Source organism: Lethenteron reissneri, chromosome 17 (assembly GCF_015708825.2).
Source record: "Lethenteron reissneri isolate LAM-NWPU_2019-01 chromosome 17, ASM1570882v1, whole genome shotgun sequence".
Lineage (NCBI taxonomy): Eukaryota > Metazoa > Chordata > Hyperoartia > Petromyzontiformes > Petromyzontidae > Lethenteron > Lethenteron reissneri.
Window position 1 is genome coordinate 2484557 of NC_083795.1, and position 15883 is coordinate 2500439.

General features: G+C 44.8%; 1 protein-coding gene across 2 annotated transcripts in view; it reads left to right on the top strand.

Annotated features, from left to right (window-relative positions):
* Positions 1-10757, top strand: part of ARMH3 (armadillo like helical domain containing 3) — a 94341-nt gene extending 83584 nt beyond the window's left edge. For both annotated transcript variants that reach the window (XM_061552835.1, XM_061552836.1), the window contains exon 26: positions 1884-10757. In XM_061552835.1, the coding sequence (XP_061408819.1) occupies positions 1884-1976 (93 nt within the window). In that variant the 3' untranslated portion in view covers positions 1977-10757. The remainder of the gene's footprint in view (positions 1-1883) is intronic.
* The last annotated feature ends 5126 nt before the right edge of the window (positions 10758-15883 follow it).

Sequence of the window (15883 nt, forward strand, 5' to 3'; positions counted from 1 at the left end):
TTAACAGTTATAGGCTTGCATTTGAAGGCAGTAAGTAGTGCATGAGTAGTGTTTACCGTTCAACTCTTCGAGGAGGTGAATAAGCGTGAATTGAGCTGTCAATTCTCTGTGAAGTACATCTGCCTCTGCTTTATTTTCATTGTGCATGCTTGAATTGTTTAGGCCTAAGTTTGGAAGTAGTCGCCGTATAAAATATGTAATACCTTTCCACGCGATTTTTAAAACATTATTTATCATTGCTACGGTTAAAGTAATTTCCTTCATTAGAAGCCTGGCTTATTTTACATGTGCAGAAATTGTTCCCTGGTGGCAAAGCTTCAGGCCGTATAAACAGAAGTTATGTATGTTGTAACATATTTAACGTGCATAATGAAGAACCAGGGTACTTTGCCGTGTTTGCAATGAAGAATTTATAATTGGCAAGACTCGTAGTTTTGTAATCTTCCAGCGTGCATTGTTGAGCGTGCAGCGAGTGCTTGTAGTAATTTTTCTATTGGCTTCATATACTCAGATTTCACTTTTCCTTGCTGGATTTTACATCGATATCATTTTTAACGATCTGGCTCCAGTGCTTGCTGTGTCTGGGTGGAGGGAAGGGGGTGGGGGGGGGTAGCTTGTGTGCTCATGTACCCTATCACAAACATGTAGTGACCCTTGTGTGTTGGTGATTGCCAGGGGTCTTAAGGCAGCTGGATAGCCCCTCGATTAGCACGGGTTGTCACCACCCTGTCTCTTTGCTATCGAGTTGAAGGTGTGATTTAATTGCTGCAGTCGCTCCGTGCTCCGTAGCACGGAGAGTAAACGGCGGCACCCTGGGACGCGATTTTTGACAGTGGGGACACCTTTTTACGTCCCATCGGTATTGTGGCCCAAATCCCACATTTGTAAATTCACTATACGTAAATAAAATAATGTACAGCCAATTGGCAATAAAATGTGAAAATTACTCGCAAATATATTGTAAAATGCAAATCAATGCCCTTAATTCTATCATTACCCACATGACTTATTCAAAGAATTATGAAATATTTGTGGACTTCAAAAAAGGACATGTAAAACTCTATTTGAATTCTTAAAATATCGACTTCATTAACATGTCAATTAGTATTTTTGCTATTTCAACAACGCAATGTGAAAATCTCAAATGTTTTATATTTCGCTGGTGAGATTTCAGTTTTTACATGATTTGAAAACTGAATTTAAGAAATTAGTCTTGCAATTGTATACGGCAGAGCAGAGCATAATTGCTATTGCACTGCACTATGATCTTGCATCCTGGCCAAGATGCACAATTGGTACGTGGTCATGCCTTGGTCCTTCAGGTTGGCCTAGATTAAAATGACTGCTGGGTAAAATGTGTCCGCATCCTCACTGGGCAGACAAATATAGTCCAGAGTGTGTGATGTTGGCTCTACCTGAAGGTGTAGTACTGTACCAGTTTAATGTAGATTCGTGCTGACAGTTCAGCTCCCTATGAAGACACTTAAAAAATCGCACTTTATCTTGTGTCTAAGCATGCATGAGCCTGCGTGTGGAAAGCAGTGGCTGGTGCACTGCTCTCTGAATCCAGTGACCAGTATTTTGAGTCGCAGCCGCAGATAACAAAAGTATCAAGCGATGCAAGAACTTGTCCGAGGCCCACCATAGGTTGACTCGGCCTAAAATGAGTACCCTGGTAGAGTGTTTATAAATATCAGCACTCGAGAACGCAAAGGCGAAGTGTTGGCCACTCCTTGCTCTCGTGCACTTGGCGTAACTTCATCGGTTATCGCTAAAAGCGCTTTTGCCGCAACACTCTGTGAGGTTATACAGGGGACGTGTGTTGATTTGTGTGCACCCAACGTGAAATTCTCACCCGCGCGCGTGTGTGCGTGTTGCCCCAGGTGCGATCCATCAGTACGGACGTGCGCAAGAACCTGTCCCTCTACACCCTCAGCCAAGAGATTCTCCTCAAGGAGTTTGCAACCATTTCCTGAGCCTCCCCCTACTCCTCACGTGGTTCAATACAATGCCGGGTACACCTTTTTTTAGGACAACCGCGATATCAAGATTGCTTGGCACAACGAAGCTTTGTGTAGCATTAATACTTTATTGACATTTCTCTCTTTCTTCCCGATTTTTTTGACATTTAATATCCTCTAAAAAGTATGCTTCCCTACTGAACAGCATAACATTCATGGAAGTTGACAGCTTTTCCAGTGTTTGGATTATGGAAATACAAATTAATGGTGATAGTTTATGGAAAATGGCTTCAAGTTTCACTGCTATCACATGTAATTGTGTGTAATGTGAATGCCGTTCCATTAACCAGACGAATGCGTTGGTTACAATGGCAGCGTCGATACACTGACAATTACCCCTCCTTATCAACGAAATCCCTCCTAGAGGCAACATGAACTATGATGGGGTGAAATTGTCCACACGATGTCTCAACCTGCATGCATGAGAATGTGCTATCCAAACGTGCTACGAAACAATTAAAATTCGCGAAAAAATGTCCACGTTTCAACATTGAAAGTGTGTGTCCGAGACCATCACGTCCAGGAACATGATTTTTTTAAGTGACAGGAATTCTCTGCGAAGCATTCACCGTCGATGTGCGTCAGTGGTTTAAACCGACAACCTCCCCGCCAGCCTCTAATCCCTGTGTCTCCTCCGTGGCGGCATTACAGACCCTGCAGCACCTCACGTGGCTGTCGTGCAGTGGTTGGATGCTTACAGCGAATGCGCTGCACTGACACCAGTGTAACTGACGGTAGCCCTTCATAATTGGGAAAAAAGCGAATCCATTCTCTTTATCATCAACATTGTCAGCTATGTGTACCAAAGATTGCTATTTGGTAGATGAATCGAACATGCTGACGTTTTCAATTCCAAATAAATGTTGTTCCTCCCGTAAATGACGACTTATTTTAATGGCGCAAGTGCAGCACCGCCACTCTTTGTTGTGTAGTTCTCGTTCTCGATGACCGAGTGGAAAGGAATTGACGAGGCTGGCATTGAGGCATAACTGCATTTTTATGGCCACGATCATATGAGCCGTATAAATACACGGAGCTCATCTTGACCTAAGCCATGAAAGCCCTTTGGATCGTTCAAGTTGGAGAAGGGGACAATATCATGACCAGGCGACGGAGGGCCATGTTCTTTCGAAATTAAGTGTGTGTTCAAAAGGTCACACACCACCATTTGAACAGGATTCTGTATGATCGGCAACATTTTGTTGTGTCGTATTGATGTATTTGCATTTTGTCTGGAATAATTAAAGGCTGCCCACCAGCTTAGGGAAGAATTCCTTTGTCTATATAATCCCTACTAAGTCACATGCACTCGAAGTACATTTAAGAGGATCTGGTACACATAGTGTATCACCCACAGTCTTCTTCTGCAAGGGTTCAAAGCCAAGATAATGATCCTCAGTATAGCGTTGTGCACGTAGAGGATATGCATGATCAAGCTCTTGCAATTCTGACACGAAGCTATGAACCATATAGCGCAGTGGGCTCACTTTGACTTACACAATAATACGTAAGAAGTACACAGCCGTTTGTGCAAATGTAAGAATCACATCAGCATTTCCTGTAGAAATGCATTGTGATTCTCCTGTTTGTCTTCGAGCACCAAATAAAATGTGAGCAAATTTGACCAACTGGCAGCAGCAGCAGTGATAGAGATCTTTATACAGGGATCATCATTGTTAGAACTCATCAGCACGACAGTATCGTCACCAATGTTCACTGCTGCAAAGTCTGCCTCTGGGAACAATGCATGTGGGATGCCCCCACAATCGGTTCTGATGGGTTTTCTTGTAATTTACAGATTTCATTACTGTTAAGTTTTATTTTGTGGCCTTTTGATTCAAGGCATTGCGTGTTCAAATGTAATTATAAGGCCTGCACATCTCTGTAAAGCAATACCTAGCATTGAAATAAGCTGAAAAATATATAGAATATACATTTGAGTTCATTGTTTCCTCCTATGATTAAGCTGTACAAATGTATATGTGTGCGCTTTTTCAGACTCTTGTAGAAATAGGGGTGTTAAAATGATATGTAGAAGTATGTGCTAGAATAGTGTTGGCAATTTGGTTTTATGTTGATGTTTCTTCAAAAATGGTATTTTCTCTGAATGAAAAGGAACTTCTTGATACATTTCCACCAAGGGGTTCGTTGTTCAGGGTAGGTGACATGCCACATGCACCCTGATCCAACCTGGCTTGAAGAAACGACCCCATTGTTTGTTCTTTATATAATTTAGTCTATATATGACTTTCACATGGTGGACACAACTTATTTTAAGGTTTTGGCGGATCTGTATATATGTGTTCAATCTGTAATCATTGTCAGCTGTTATCTCTCTACTGCTGGATCAAGGCCCTCCCAAACGCCATCATCTCTCGTGGTCTTGCGATTGCAACGATTCATCAAGCACCTGAACAAGAGCTGATTGCATCGCTCCATTTTTGCAATGGACGCCCCTTCAGGTGTTTGCCTTTGCCGACGAATAAATAAGCAATCATGTCTATTGGCCATCATCCCTCTCCAGAAATGTCTTCATCCAACAGTGGAGAGACCTTGGCTGACGATGAAGATGACTACGACGTTTCAGTTTGCATTTCTGTGTAATCTTTACCGATGAACCATTTTTCCACAATTTACGAATAAATCGGCATGCCTGCTTCGTCATGGGCCACTCAGCACAATGTTGTCTGAGCACTATTCTTGATTGTTTACTGGATGATATTCGCTGATGTCATCTTGCCTGCCGATCCACAATCTTAGTAATGCTGATCCCATTGTCCGTTCTGCCTGCTGCTTCTATCTGCAGACGCTGTCCTCCTACATCTGTCTCCCCAACTCCCGTTTTCGCTTAGAGGAGTTGGTACTTCTTTTGCGGCACGTACCAATCATTTTCTTGTTCCGGATTTTGCAGACAGCTGCAGTGACGAACAGCTGCCATCATTTTTCTATTTTGGAATGTTTGCTTTGGGGTCCTTGTGTGCTCCGTCTGCTCGCATCACCGCACTCTCCTCCCCTCCAAGGAGTTTCTATGATTTATGTGAGAATGTCATCTAGTCCAGGACAGGGAGAACAAAATGTGAGGTTAGCCATGTATTGGCATTTGTTGTCGGCATGAAAAAGAAATCGGTGGCCTCTTCATTGTTTGTGGATTTCTGAAGTGTCCTAATTTTAAAAAATATTTATGGATTTTCACAATCATGTAATCTCCGTTTTTGTAAATAATGAAATTTCGTTTTCCCGGTATTTAATTCACACTCCTTGCAATGTGATGACTTAACTTCAGTCAGGGTTGCAAATTCGATTCGCTATTTTTTTCACGCACAATTGCGGTGAAAGCCAGCGCCTCCTGGCTTTCACCGCAATTGATAAAGATTACGTCTCAATGAAAGCATTGTACATGATACAATGCTTTCATTGAGACGTAATAAAGATGAATATATTAATTGATGCGACTTCACACCCCTACAATTAAGACAATAATGAACGCCTCTCAAGCCCTATATAATATTTTTTTATGCTCGTCAGTGATGAGAGTCAGTGTCTTTGCTTTCCCACTTCCTGAATACTCTCGACGCTGACAGCACAACTCGATGAACTCCAGCTCAAAGGACAATAGATGATTTTTGATGTCTCTCAACTCCCAATCTTTCAATGTTTCAGTATGTCCTCACATACCTCCATGTCGTGTGCTGAAAACAGTTGGCATTAAAGTGTACGATTCCTATAATTGCCCCCTTAAAAGCGAGAACCAATTATATTGGGTGGTTGTGTAGAAGTAAAAAAAAATAATCGTCAGCCATGAGCTGTCCACTGCTGGATGAATGCCTCCCCAAGTCGTCATCCGTCACTTGTGTCGTGATGCAACAACTTATCCGGCTCCTTACATCACCTGATTGCATCACTCTGTCACCGCAGAGAGTAAAACGTTAGTCTTATTTAAATCTGATAATGTGGTGACCTTTATTTCTGTGAGAGGCCATGTAGAGTGTAGTTGACAAGACACCCTCGAAGGGTGACCTTTTTGTATACAAAAATAGGCAGAAACTCCCATTTGTCAAGATTTTAATTATTCGTAATGGTAGATTTTTTTTTCTTGCTAAATGGAGACTTTTATCTTGCATTAGAAAGTGGATAAATTCGGTCCTTGTAGAGCAGCGGTCCCCAACCTTTTTGGCACCAGGGACTGGTTTCGAGGAAGATAATTTTTTTCATTGGGTCTTTCATTGGGTCTTTCCCCCTTTTCAAAGAAGCTCTCCAGCGACGTTTGTTTTTTTACTCATGTTGGCCAGGGGTTAGGGCTTGTGGGCTAGCCACAACTGTGACTGTGACGAGTGCGCAGTGCGGGAAAGAGGCGCGGATGGAAGTGGTCAATAATAAAACAATGGGGGCGGAACACGCGCGGACTCACCGCTCTCACCTCCTGATGTGCGGCCCGGTTCCTAACAGGCCACGGACCGGGGGGTTGGGGACCCCTGTACATGTAGAGGATTCCTGGTGTGTTGCGGTGTGCTTACCCAACCGAGCTTCATTACCAGTAGGCTCGTACCATCGGAGTTGACGGACAGAGCGAGCAAGTGCTGCAGTCCATTCTGGCACTGCTGGTGCCGGGCTCTGGCAATGTTCCAGTTTCACAGCCAAACCGCTCGCGTGCGCATTGCTCTTCACGTCATCGCTTCTCTTTGTCTGACCCCTTGTCAAGTCTTGCTCAAGTTGAACGATTCACCTTAAGCATCCCAGACTTGCCCACGTCGTTAATCGTGGGCTGAGGGTGCAGTGGAGTGTCACCAAGGTGGCGAGATGTTAACTACCTCGCCCGGTATACAGGAGGTATATAGCACGCGTTGAGAGTATTTGGCCGCTGCTATAAATGTGTCTGCATGTAAAGCCACTTCGTTGAGCTGGCATCTGTAGACAGGTCGCTTCTGAAACAGAGCTATATAGCTCAGTGGGCCTTACCTGGTGAAATAAATTGTTTATAGTTGTCCAGTTATTCACGTGGCTTGTGGATTTTTCATTTGTGTAGTCAAGGGTGCGGAGGCACACTGTGAGCACGTCCCCCTGTTATTCCGTTTTTTTCTTGACAAGAGTTGCACCATTGACATTTCTGTGGTCATTCACAAGTGAACATTTTTTTAAATTTACGAATTGTTGATCGATGTGCAGTGGTGCGATTTTGATTTTTTATTAACTCTGATGTGCAGCTTGTGTTATTTGCCACACCCATGAATTCTCACATGCGTCGCCTGATTACAGGTCTACAATTAATTAGCACATACACGCCGTGTGTGCTTGTCCGTAATGGTTTAACAAATCGTGCGGTCTTGCAGATACTGCACGGTGCAATATGACTGATAAAACGTGGGATGGATAACAGCTGGGAGTATGAAAAAATAAGAATAAGTTTTACCCTTTTTGGCAACCTATAATTTTTTCATACTTTGATACTGGCAAAAAGGTCCAATTTTGTCGCTGATAGTAGCTCTCGAGAGCGATGAGAATGCATACAACAGTACTCATTTTAGATGGCTTCATACACGGTGGCATGAACAAAGCTATAGCGGAAAATGTGCTGAGTTCATATCTGTTGCTTTGGCTATATGAACATTGCATAATGCAGGTCTGCTTTTGGTTATACCAACAGTGTCACAACGATTCAACAGTGAATTTACAGATTAATCTTCTGCAGACTTGAGTTTGAGTCCGAGTAGGCTGCCAATGTGAATCCACTTTTCTTGAAGGGTATTTCAGTATGGCACAGATCACTATTTACAATGATTAAAGTCTATTATTGGGTTGTTCGGAGTCGATGACCATGATAGAAAATTGATTATTTAGGTCACGTCAACTTGACCTCTGCCATTCTTGTGGACGCCCACCAGCAGCAGTTTAATCTTGCAGATATTGCTGTCTGGATAATTGTATTAACAGGGTTTGGACAGACCCGCTCAGTGGCAAACGTCGTGCAAGCAGTGCAAACACTTATTGATTGGTTCCTTGTGAAAACGCGATTATATCTGTGCTTGTGATTGGTGGCGGGCCAGCCGAATGAGCCGTGGTGCACCCCGACGCAGCCCGAGTAGAGACGGTGGTGTAACGCAGTCAAGCAAATGGCTCTCTTAGTTTAACTTGGGTGATTATTGTATCCGCAGACTCTGTGACCCACATCGGTGGCTGCTATCATCGATACTTTCCATGTTCTGCACCTTGCCGAACCAAGCAACGAGACGTTGTTGCTGTTGCAGTTTATGGAGAGAGCGTATTGTACAACAACAAAATAATGAAAGGTTCAATGGAATGAATGAACCGCGTTTCGCTCTGTGTGCTAGACGAATACAACTATTCGCTTGAACAACGTAATGAATGCAAAATGCACGAGAGTTTGAAAAGTTACATGTGTGTACATTCACTCAATGTGATGTACGCACGTGCACTTATATTCACAATGCTGCTCAATTCCATGTTACCGAGTGCCGGGAGCTCATTGTAAATGCAGCAGCACGTGCACCAATGGGCAATTGAAACGGCAATGCGTGCGTAGTGGAACGCTTTTGCAATCGTTCTGTTCGGAGCGGTGGTGTTGTAATCCAGATGTTGTCACCAAGCCCGAGTTTCAGTCCCAATGATTCCACAGCACCGAGCGGTCTCCGTTTGTGACGCCTGAATGAAAATGACCACTTGGCCCAAATGATGTCAAAACGAGAGGTTTTGTTTTAGCTGTTGACATGCACCAGCAGGAGCTGCCTGCAAGACGTCTTCATTGTGGTCTCACAGGATTCGATCAGCTAAACTTGCACCTCATTGCTGCTGCGCGGTTCCAGCGATTAGATATCTGTGATTGCATTTGCAAGGGTTGCCATTAAAAACAATTTATGGTTGCAAATACAACCGCCCTGCAAACTTTTGCAACCGTAACTGCAGTGCAACCAAATATATTTAACGTTCAGCGAATACATTTATTATACGCAGGCTTGTGCGTTTATATGATGCGAACAGAATCACTTTCATCCTTATCTGGTGTGAAAAGTGTTTTTCCTTAAACGAATGTAGACGTAATCCGTTCTTTCATGTGCGGCATGCACAGGTATCTGTAACGATGCAGATATCCATGTATCGCATGCAGAGTAACGTCAGGCCGAAAATCATCATAAATCGGTGATGATGGGGACGTATGCTGCCACTGCCTTGGATTAAAATTCAGTAGAATGCTTCGGAAAGCCCCTTTTGGCATGAGGCAAAAAAACACATTCGTATGTGGTGATCAGTGTTTCAACTTTGTAGGCTATTCGCGAGACTTTGATCCTGATCCGCTTTGGTTTGATCCCCAGCCCCTGCACAACACGGATATGCCTCAAGAGTCATGCCCCCGTGCGGTGCTGCTGCTGCTGTTCTTAGTGTGCTGCATTCAATGTCTGTGGGTGAAGCCAGCAAGAGGACACCAGAAACAGAGTGGAACAATTAACAATCCAACCCTTCACTCGTCCAGTACATGGGGTAATGAGAAAACAGCTGTGATAAACTTAAAGATAAAAAAAAACCCACAAGATAAATGTGTTCCGTGAATGAGTCGTGTTATTTGTCTGGTTGCCGTGGTAGGGTCTCGTTTGCTGTGCGGGGAGTGTGGCGAGCGCTCGTGTTGTGGTCATCGCCCTGCGCGACGAACCCGGTGACCCGAGTTCGAATCTCGCCCACGGCCAACGTCAGTGACGATTATCTTAACTGCTCCTGGGCCTCCCCTAGGTCGACTAGGCCTCAAATGAGTACCTGGTGCCGGTGTGTAACATCGCCACTGTGGTGGAGGCCACCCACCCCCATGCGTACCGTTCCGGTCTTCATGGTGCTCGCTAACAGCACTTTCCCCAACAGTTTGTTGAGGCTATTCGGGGGAATCTTTTGTCTTTTGCTTACAGTGACTGCACTCCCGATTCTATTGACCCAGGTTCACATCCAGCCGCTGCCTGGTGAGGACTCCCCGGGTGTCAAGTCGGCCAGAACGTCGAAGTGTATCCAGCTTAGGAACGAGTGAAGTGCAGTGCCGCGCGGATAACTCCGTGCGAGCAGGCTGCTGATGCATGTCCCAGGTGTGGCAACTGCCGCTGCTGCCGCTGCTGCTGCAGCCTACGCAGTGGTGCGAAGTTATTGTAATGCATGTTAGACTGCACAGCCTGTACATTGCCGGGAGAACTCCACATTGTTGTCGCGTGCCCATTATGTTTGAGAAACGGCCGTCTGTAGTTTATTAAACGGCGGCTTTGAGCGGCGTGCCCTTGTGGCTGTCGATTGAACCTTTTTTAATTAGTTCGTTATGATTATTATTTCATACGGTGACTTACGTTTTAGCGTAGTTCTCTTCTCAAATTGTTATTTGTGTTTGAAATAAAATGGGGCTCGGTCCACTGTGAAAGCACTTTGCGTTGTTTTCAATGGGAGCATTCAATTGGGGAGTTGTGGCATATCGACAGACACGTGGCGCATGACAACGCCCTGCTGCACATGGAGTCATTCTTGCTATCCTCAGAGCATCGGTTTCAAATCCAACATCAAAGACAAAGATCCCCCGTGTAGCGTTAACATCCTGTTGGGGCAAGTGCTGTTAGCGAGCACCTATGAAGGCCGGCACGGCACACGAGCGGGTGGGTGACCAGCACCACGCCCGACCGCCTTTGTCTCCCCAGTGGCGATGGTTACACACCGCTCCAGGTACTCATTTGAGGCTGACTCGACCTAGGGGAGGCCCAGGACCGGTTCAGATAATCGTCGCTGGTGTTGGCCAATAGTGGGAATCTAACTCGGGTCGCCAGGTTCGTAGCGCAGCGCGCTAACCGCTCCACCACCGCTCCTCCTGCATTGGTTTCGAATGCAACACCACCGCAGACACTGGCATTGTCAAAGTGAACTGTGCATGCGGTCGCTCTGAGCGAACACACATGGGGATGCATGTGGATTGTAGTTTGTGGTTTTTTGTTTTGGTGACATTTCTTAATTTGTTTATTCATTTCTAGTAGTAGTAATATGGTTTTATATGGAATATTGTTCTTAAATATGATTAATGCATAGCGTTATGGGATGCTATTAGCATGAATGACGTTATATACATTTGATGTATTATATATATTTATATATTCTTACATTTTCCATAATAGAGGTTTTTTTGGGTTAGATGGCATAAACATATTAATGTGTCGTTAAACCCGCCACCACCCGACACAGCCAACTAGTAAGGGTTGTCACGTAAACAGAACGCGCCAAATCGTCACTAGTACAGCACACCGCTTGTGTGTTGGAGAGCCAAGCCACAACATTTACAATCTTGAGTACGACGTTTCGCCAGTAATTACAACTAGCTTCATCAGGCGACAGCCAGATTTGTGTTAAACATTATGCGTTAAACATTATTATATTTACATGTATTATTACATATAATTAGTTTTTACGGAGAGCCTAACACCAAGAGCATGAACATCAAACACGTGCACGTTATGACGTTGTTTTTCTTTTGCCAAGTGCTGTGTTCCAGTGTGGCGCTCAGTACAAGGCAAGCGGCGTCCTGTGACCTTTTTATGCTGAGAGCTTCCGAAGTTTCGGAGTTGCTGTAATAATCATGCATATTTATAAGGGTAGTTAATATTCCTTGTTTAAAATAAGTATTAAAAGTGCGCAGAATCACCGTGTTACATTATTAGCATCTAACAATGGTGTGTGTTTATTAGATGAGGCCAACGCATGATGAATAAGACACTGTTTCTACAGTTTATAATTATGTTTATGACTCCTCTTCATAAATAATTTTTGCCATGAATTGAAAATGCAAGCGATAATAATAAACTGAGTCTTCCTGAAAACTAACGGTATTATTTTCTAAGTTCACGGATGAATAAACGTTTGTTTATGCAGGTAATTTACGTGGATGTGTGTGCTCACCCCAATATTATCGCAATGCAGGACTGGACAAATGACATGAAGAGATAAATAAAATATGACGGTATAGGCGAATCTTCAATATTTGTGTGCCTGATTTTATTAATCTGTAATGCCACTAAATAGTGCGCTTGCATACAACTCTGCTGCATTATTTTACACACACAGAGCGCGTGCAATCCGTGTACTCACGGAAACTTTACAAATGTAGTGGCATTATCTCTCGCGTCAAAAACGCTATTTGATGAGGTTTGCTTACAAGTTGACTCTATGTATACTCTGTGTAAGCTCGAGTACAGTATACCGTTCATGTGGTTATTTCCACATTTGCATTTGTTTTGAACATTTCAAATTGTAGGAATCTGTAGTCACACTGCATACCAGTGAATATGAAGGAAATGTACACACATTCCCTTGACGAATGTAAACAAAAATGTAAGTAGTCGTCTAATTATTACTGTCCATAAACTGAGAAAGTGTTGCAATGCAAAATATTACCATGTTAATATTTTTTCACACCGAAGCATTGCTCACATTTTTTTTAAATGAAGAACAATGAATTCATACACACGCATGTACACCTGACCACCTTCCAGCAGCATCCACTTGTCCACACAGATATTCAATCGGCGATCGTGAAAGCGGTGGCCCTGCAAGCGGAACAGGATGGTGCTGGTGGTGGTGGTGGTTGTGCTCAAGCGCCGCGCGACAAACATCGCGATGGCAAAGAGAAGACTCAGACGCACTCGGCTCTGGCGACATCGCCACAAATCATCCACACGGCAATCGGAACCAGATCGAGGCTACCACACCCGTGGCTTTTAATTCTCCCGACTCAGCATCGCATGCCCGGACGGACACGCGTGTGTGTGTGTGTTTTTTTCCCCGCGTGTAATTTTTGAGCGGACACGGACATGGCCTCGCATCTAGACGGCGGTGCCGGCACATTCTCCCCGTGTGCATCTCTCCACGGCAATGGGTGGTGTGCGTGTGCCGGAGCGTGGCCTCATCACTAACTCGGGGCTTTTGTAGCGGCGACGATAATTATGGTGATGAGCAGTTAGCCCGTTCGCCCGTGGCTTTAAAATGAAACAATACACACGGCGATTGTATGTGCATATGCTGAACTTCTTTCGCACCGTACGTAGCCAACCGTGCTAATCGGAGGTGCCGTGGAAGGACAACAAACTAATCACAAAACGCAGTGTTAAAGACGTGAATTTGCACTCTAAATGTAAAAGTGCATAGCTCCAGTGGCTTCCTAACATCGGACGGAAGAGCGTTCCAGACGGCCGCAGAAAGGCATCTGAAAGCGCGCGCGATGCAGTGACCGTCTTTGAAATACATTGTGACCTTAAACGGAAAACTGTGAAAATAAGTGTGATTATTAATTGCATGTCTCTTAGGTGGTGTGCGCCAGTGGTTCATTGCTGTATATGTACAGCGCCGTGGGCAGGCGAGTTCACACACAATGGGAAGAGTAATGAGCCAGACGCGGCTGCACTGGATTCCTGCCATTGGACGGGACACGGTTACCCGCTCTGTCGCTGGCGTACGAATAATTGAAAGTCGTGCCATTGCAGCATCAAAAGGGCATTTGTTTTTGTCTTGCAGCATCACTGATGGTTGCTTTAACCCGCTACAGTCTGGCTGGGAACTGGCTGCCATTTATATTTAGCCAATGTTCAAATCAAAATTAATGATTTTGTTTTTTAATCCAGGAAAGTCACGAGCTATTTTTTTTAGGAGGGTTTACGTTAGGGATTTTTTTAAAATAATTCCTTCCGACTATGTTACGTGAGAAGCAATTTGAGTAACTGGACATTGATTACGCATGCAAAAAAACCCACAAATATTACAGATAGGGCATCAGCCAATTTGACGAAAATGCCATCTACTGGTGTGCACGTTTAGAGTATTTATGACAACATCTGCATGATCCACCAACCTTGCCTCCAAAATACCGGCGTTGCACTGTGTGCGCCACCGTGACATGTGTTTCCTGGCCCCGGCGGCAAAGCCGCGGATGTTACCACCACGGACACTGTGGCTATGATCTTGCTTGCGGTCGATGCGAATGGAGTGCCAGCGATAGGCTCCCTTACGTGCAGTGTGTGGCGCTCCATGCGGGCACGTTCATCTTCGCGTGGCGTCTTTTTTTTGCGATCAGTGGAAACAAGAAGATGCTCGGTGTAGTCGGCACTCTGCTTCGTTCATCATTTCGTATTTTTTTTTATAACTTTGCTTTATGTAAACCCCCACCTCTCGCTCACTCTCTCGCTCACTCTCTCGGTCACTCTCTCGCTCACTCTCTCGCTCACTCTCTCGCTCACTCTCTCGCTCTCTCTCTCGGTCACTCTCTCGGTCACTCTCTCACTCACTCTCTCTGTCACTCTCTCGCTCACTCTCTCGCTCTCTCTCTCGCTCTCTCTCTCGCTCTCTCTCTCGCTCTCTCTCTCGGTCACTCTCTCGGTCACTCTCTCGCTCACTCTCTCGCTCTCTCTCGTTCTGCACGCAGCCCCTCTCGCAGTCCAACGGCCTCCGACGGGTAGCTCATAACTGCATGCAGAGCTGTGTTATACAACACACACAGGCGATTAGGGATGCCGCGCGGGCACGACGCCGAATAGGCTGCCCCTGCCGCCGTGTCGCACGATGATCGTGAAGATTTGCGGGACGAACAGATTATTTAAATCGTGCACGGTGCCATCATGCACAAGTACAGTTCCCTCTTGGTGGTGGAGTGAATGATGACAACTATTCGGCTGCTAAGAAGCAAGGAGATTTAGATGCAATATTCAAACGATGTTAATGGCGATGGACACCAGGATATTGTAGGTAATGATTTAAAACACGTTGATACTCTAATACGTCTCATTTGCAATAGAGAATGAGGATGCACAGATGTTCGTGAAAAGGTTATTCAAGATAGTAGGTGCAGAAGAGGTTGAACGAGAGGGCAGGATGTCATGATTATGGTGATAATGCACATACGGGATCAGCTGTGTGCAAGTTTATTTGCTGGACAATTATATCCGCGTATGAAATATCATCTTCAAGCCCGTTGCATGTTGAATTCGTCCATGGGATAGTGCATTGGAATTGCAATTTCGCGTCGCTTGTTGCTGTGTGGGCCATCATGAAAGCCAGCGCCACACATACGTCGGCGGTGCAGGCCTTTGATAAGAGGAATTTATCACCAAACCACCCATCTGCCTGCCAATTCCAATTTTTACACCAGACAAGCAAGTACGCACACAGCTTGATGCAAAGATGTATGGACATTTGGCACTTGATACCATCTCGAAACCCACTAAAAAAAAACTGCCGTTCATTTGAAATGGGAAAATGTTTCTGATCAAACGGATATTGTGTCTCCACCCCACACCCTTCCCCCTCTCTGAAAAAACTTAAGATATGATTTTGCTTCGGAAGGAATCGATTTAAAGAATAAAAAAAAACACATCACCACCTGTGCAGCAGGGGAGGGAGGGGGAGGGAGGGGTAGGGAGGTTGGGAGAGGAGGGGGAGGGAGGGAGGGAAGGGGAGGGAAGGGGACCGGCATTTGAACTCCATCCCTGCGAAGACGCCCGCATATCGACGTGAAGGCGATCTGCTCGCCATCCCCGATCAATCTGTCCACAGCTGTGCTCGCTGTGTGAGAGGCTGAGGGTGTCTGGCAATGAGTCGGCTGCCTTGCGGTCCCCGGATCGTCTGCTTCGACTCGGGGACGGTGTTTTCAGCTCAGAAGACGAGACACTGTGGATGGAGGGAATGTCCATGATGTATTTATTTAAGCGACATTGTATTATCATCTTTAAAATCTATATTCTTATTTTCTATATATTATCTATCTGCTCTCTATATATCTTCTATATATGAGTCGAAAAATATTGCGTGAATCTGTATTTAAGATTTGATAGACCGACCGGCGTATGTCACGCCGG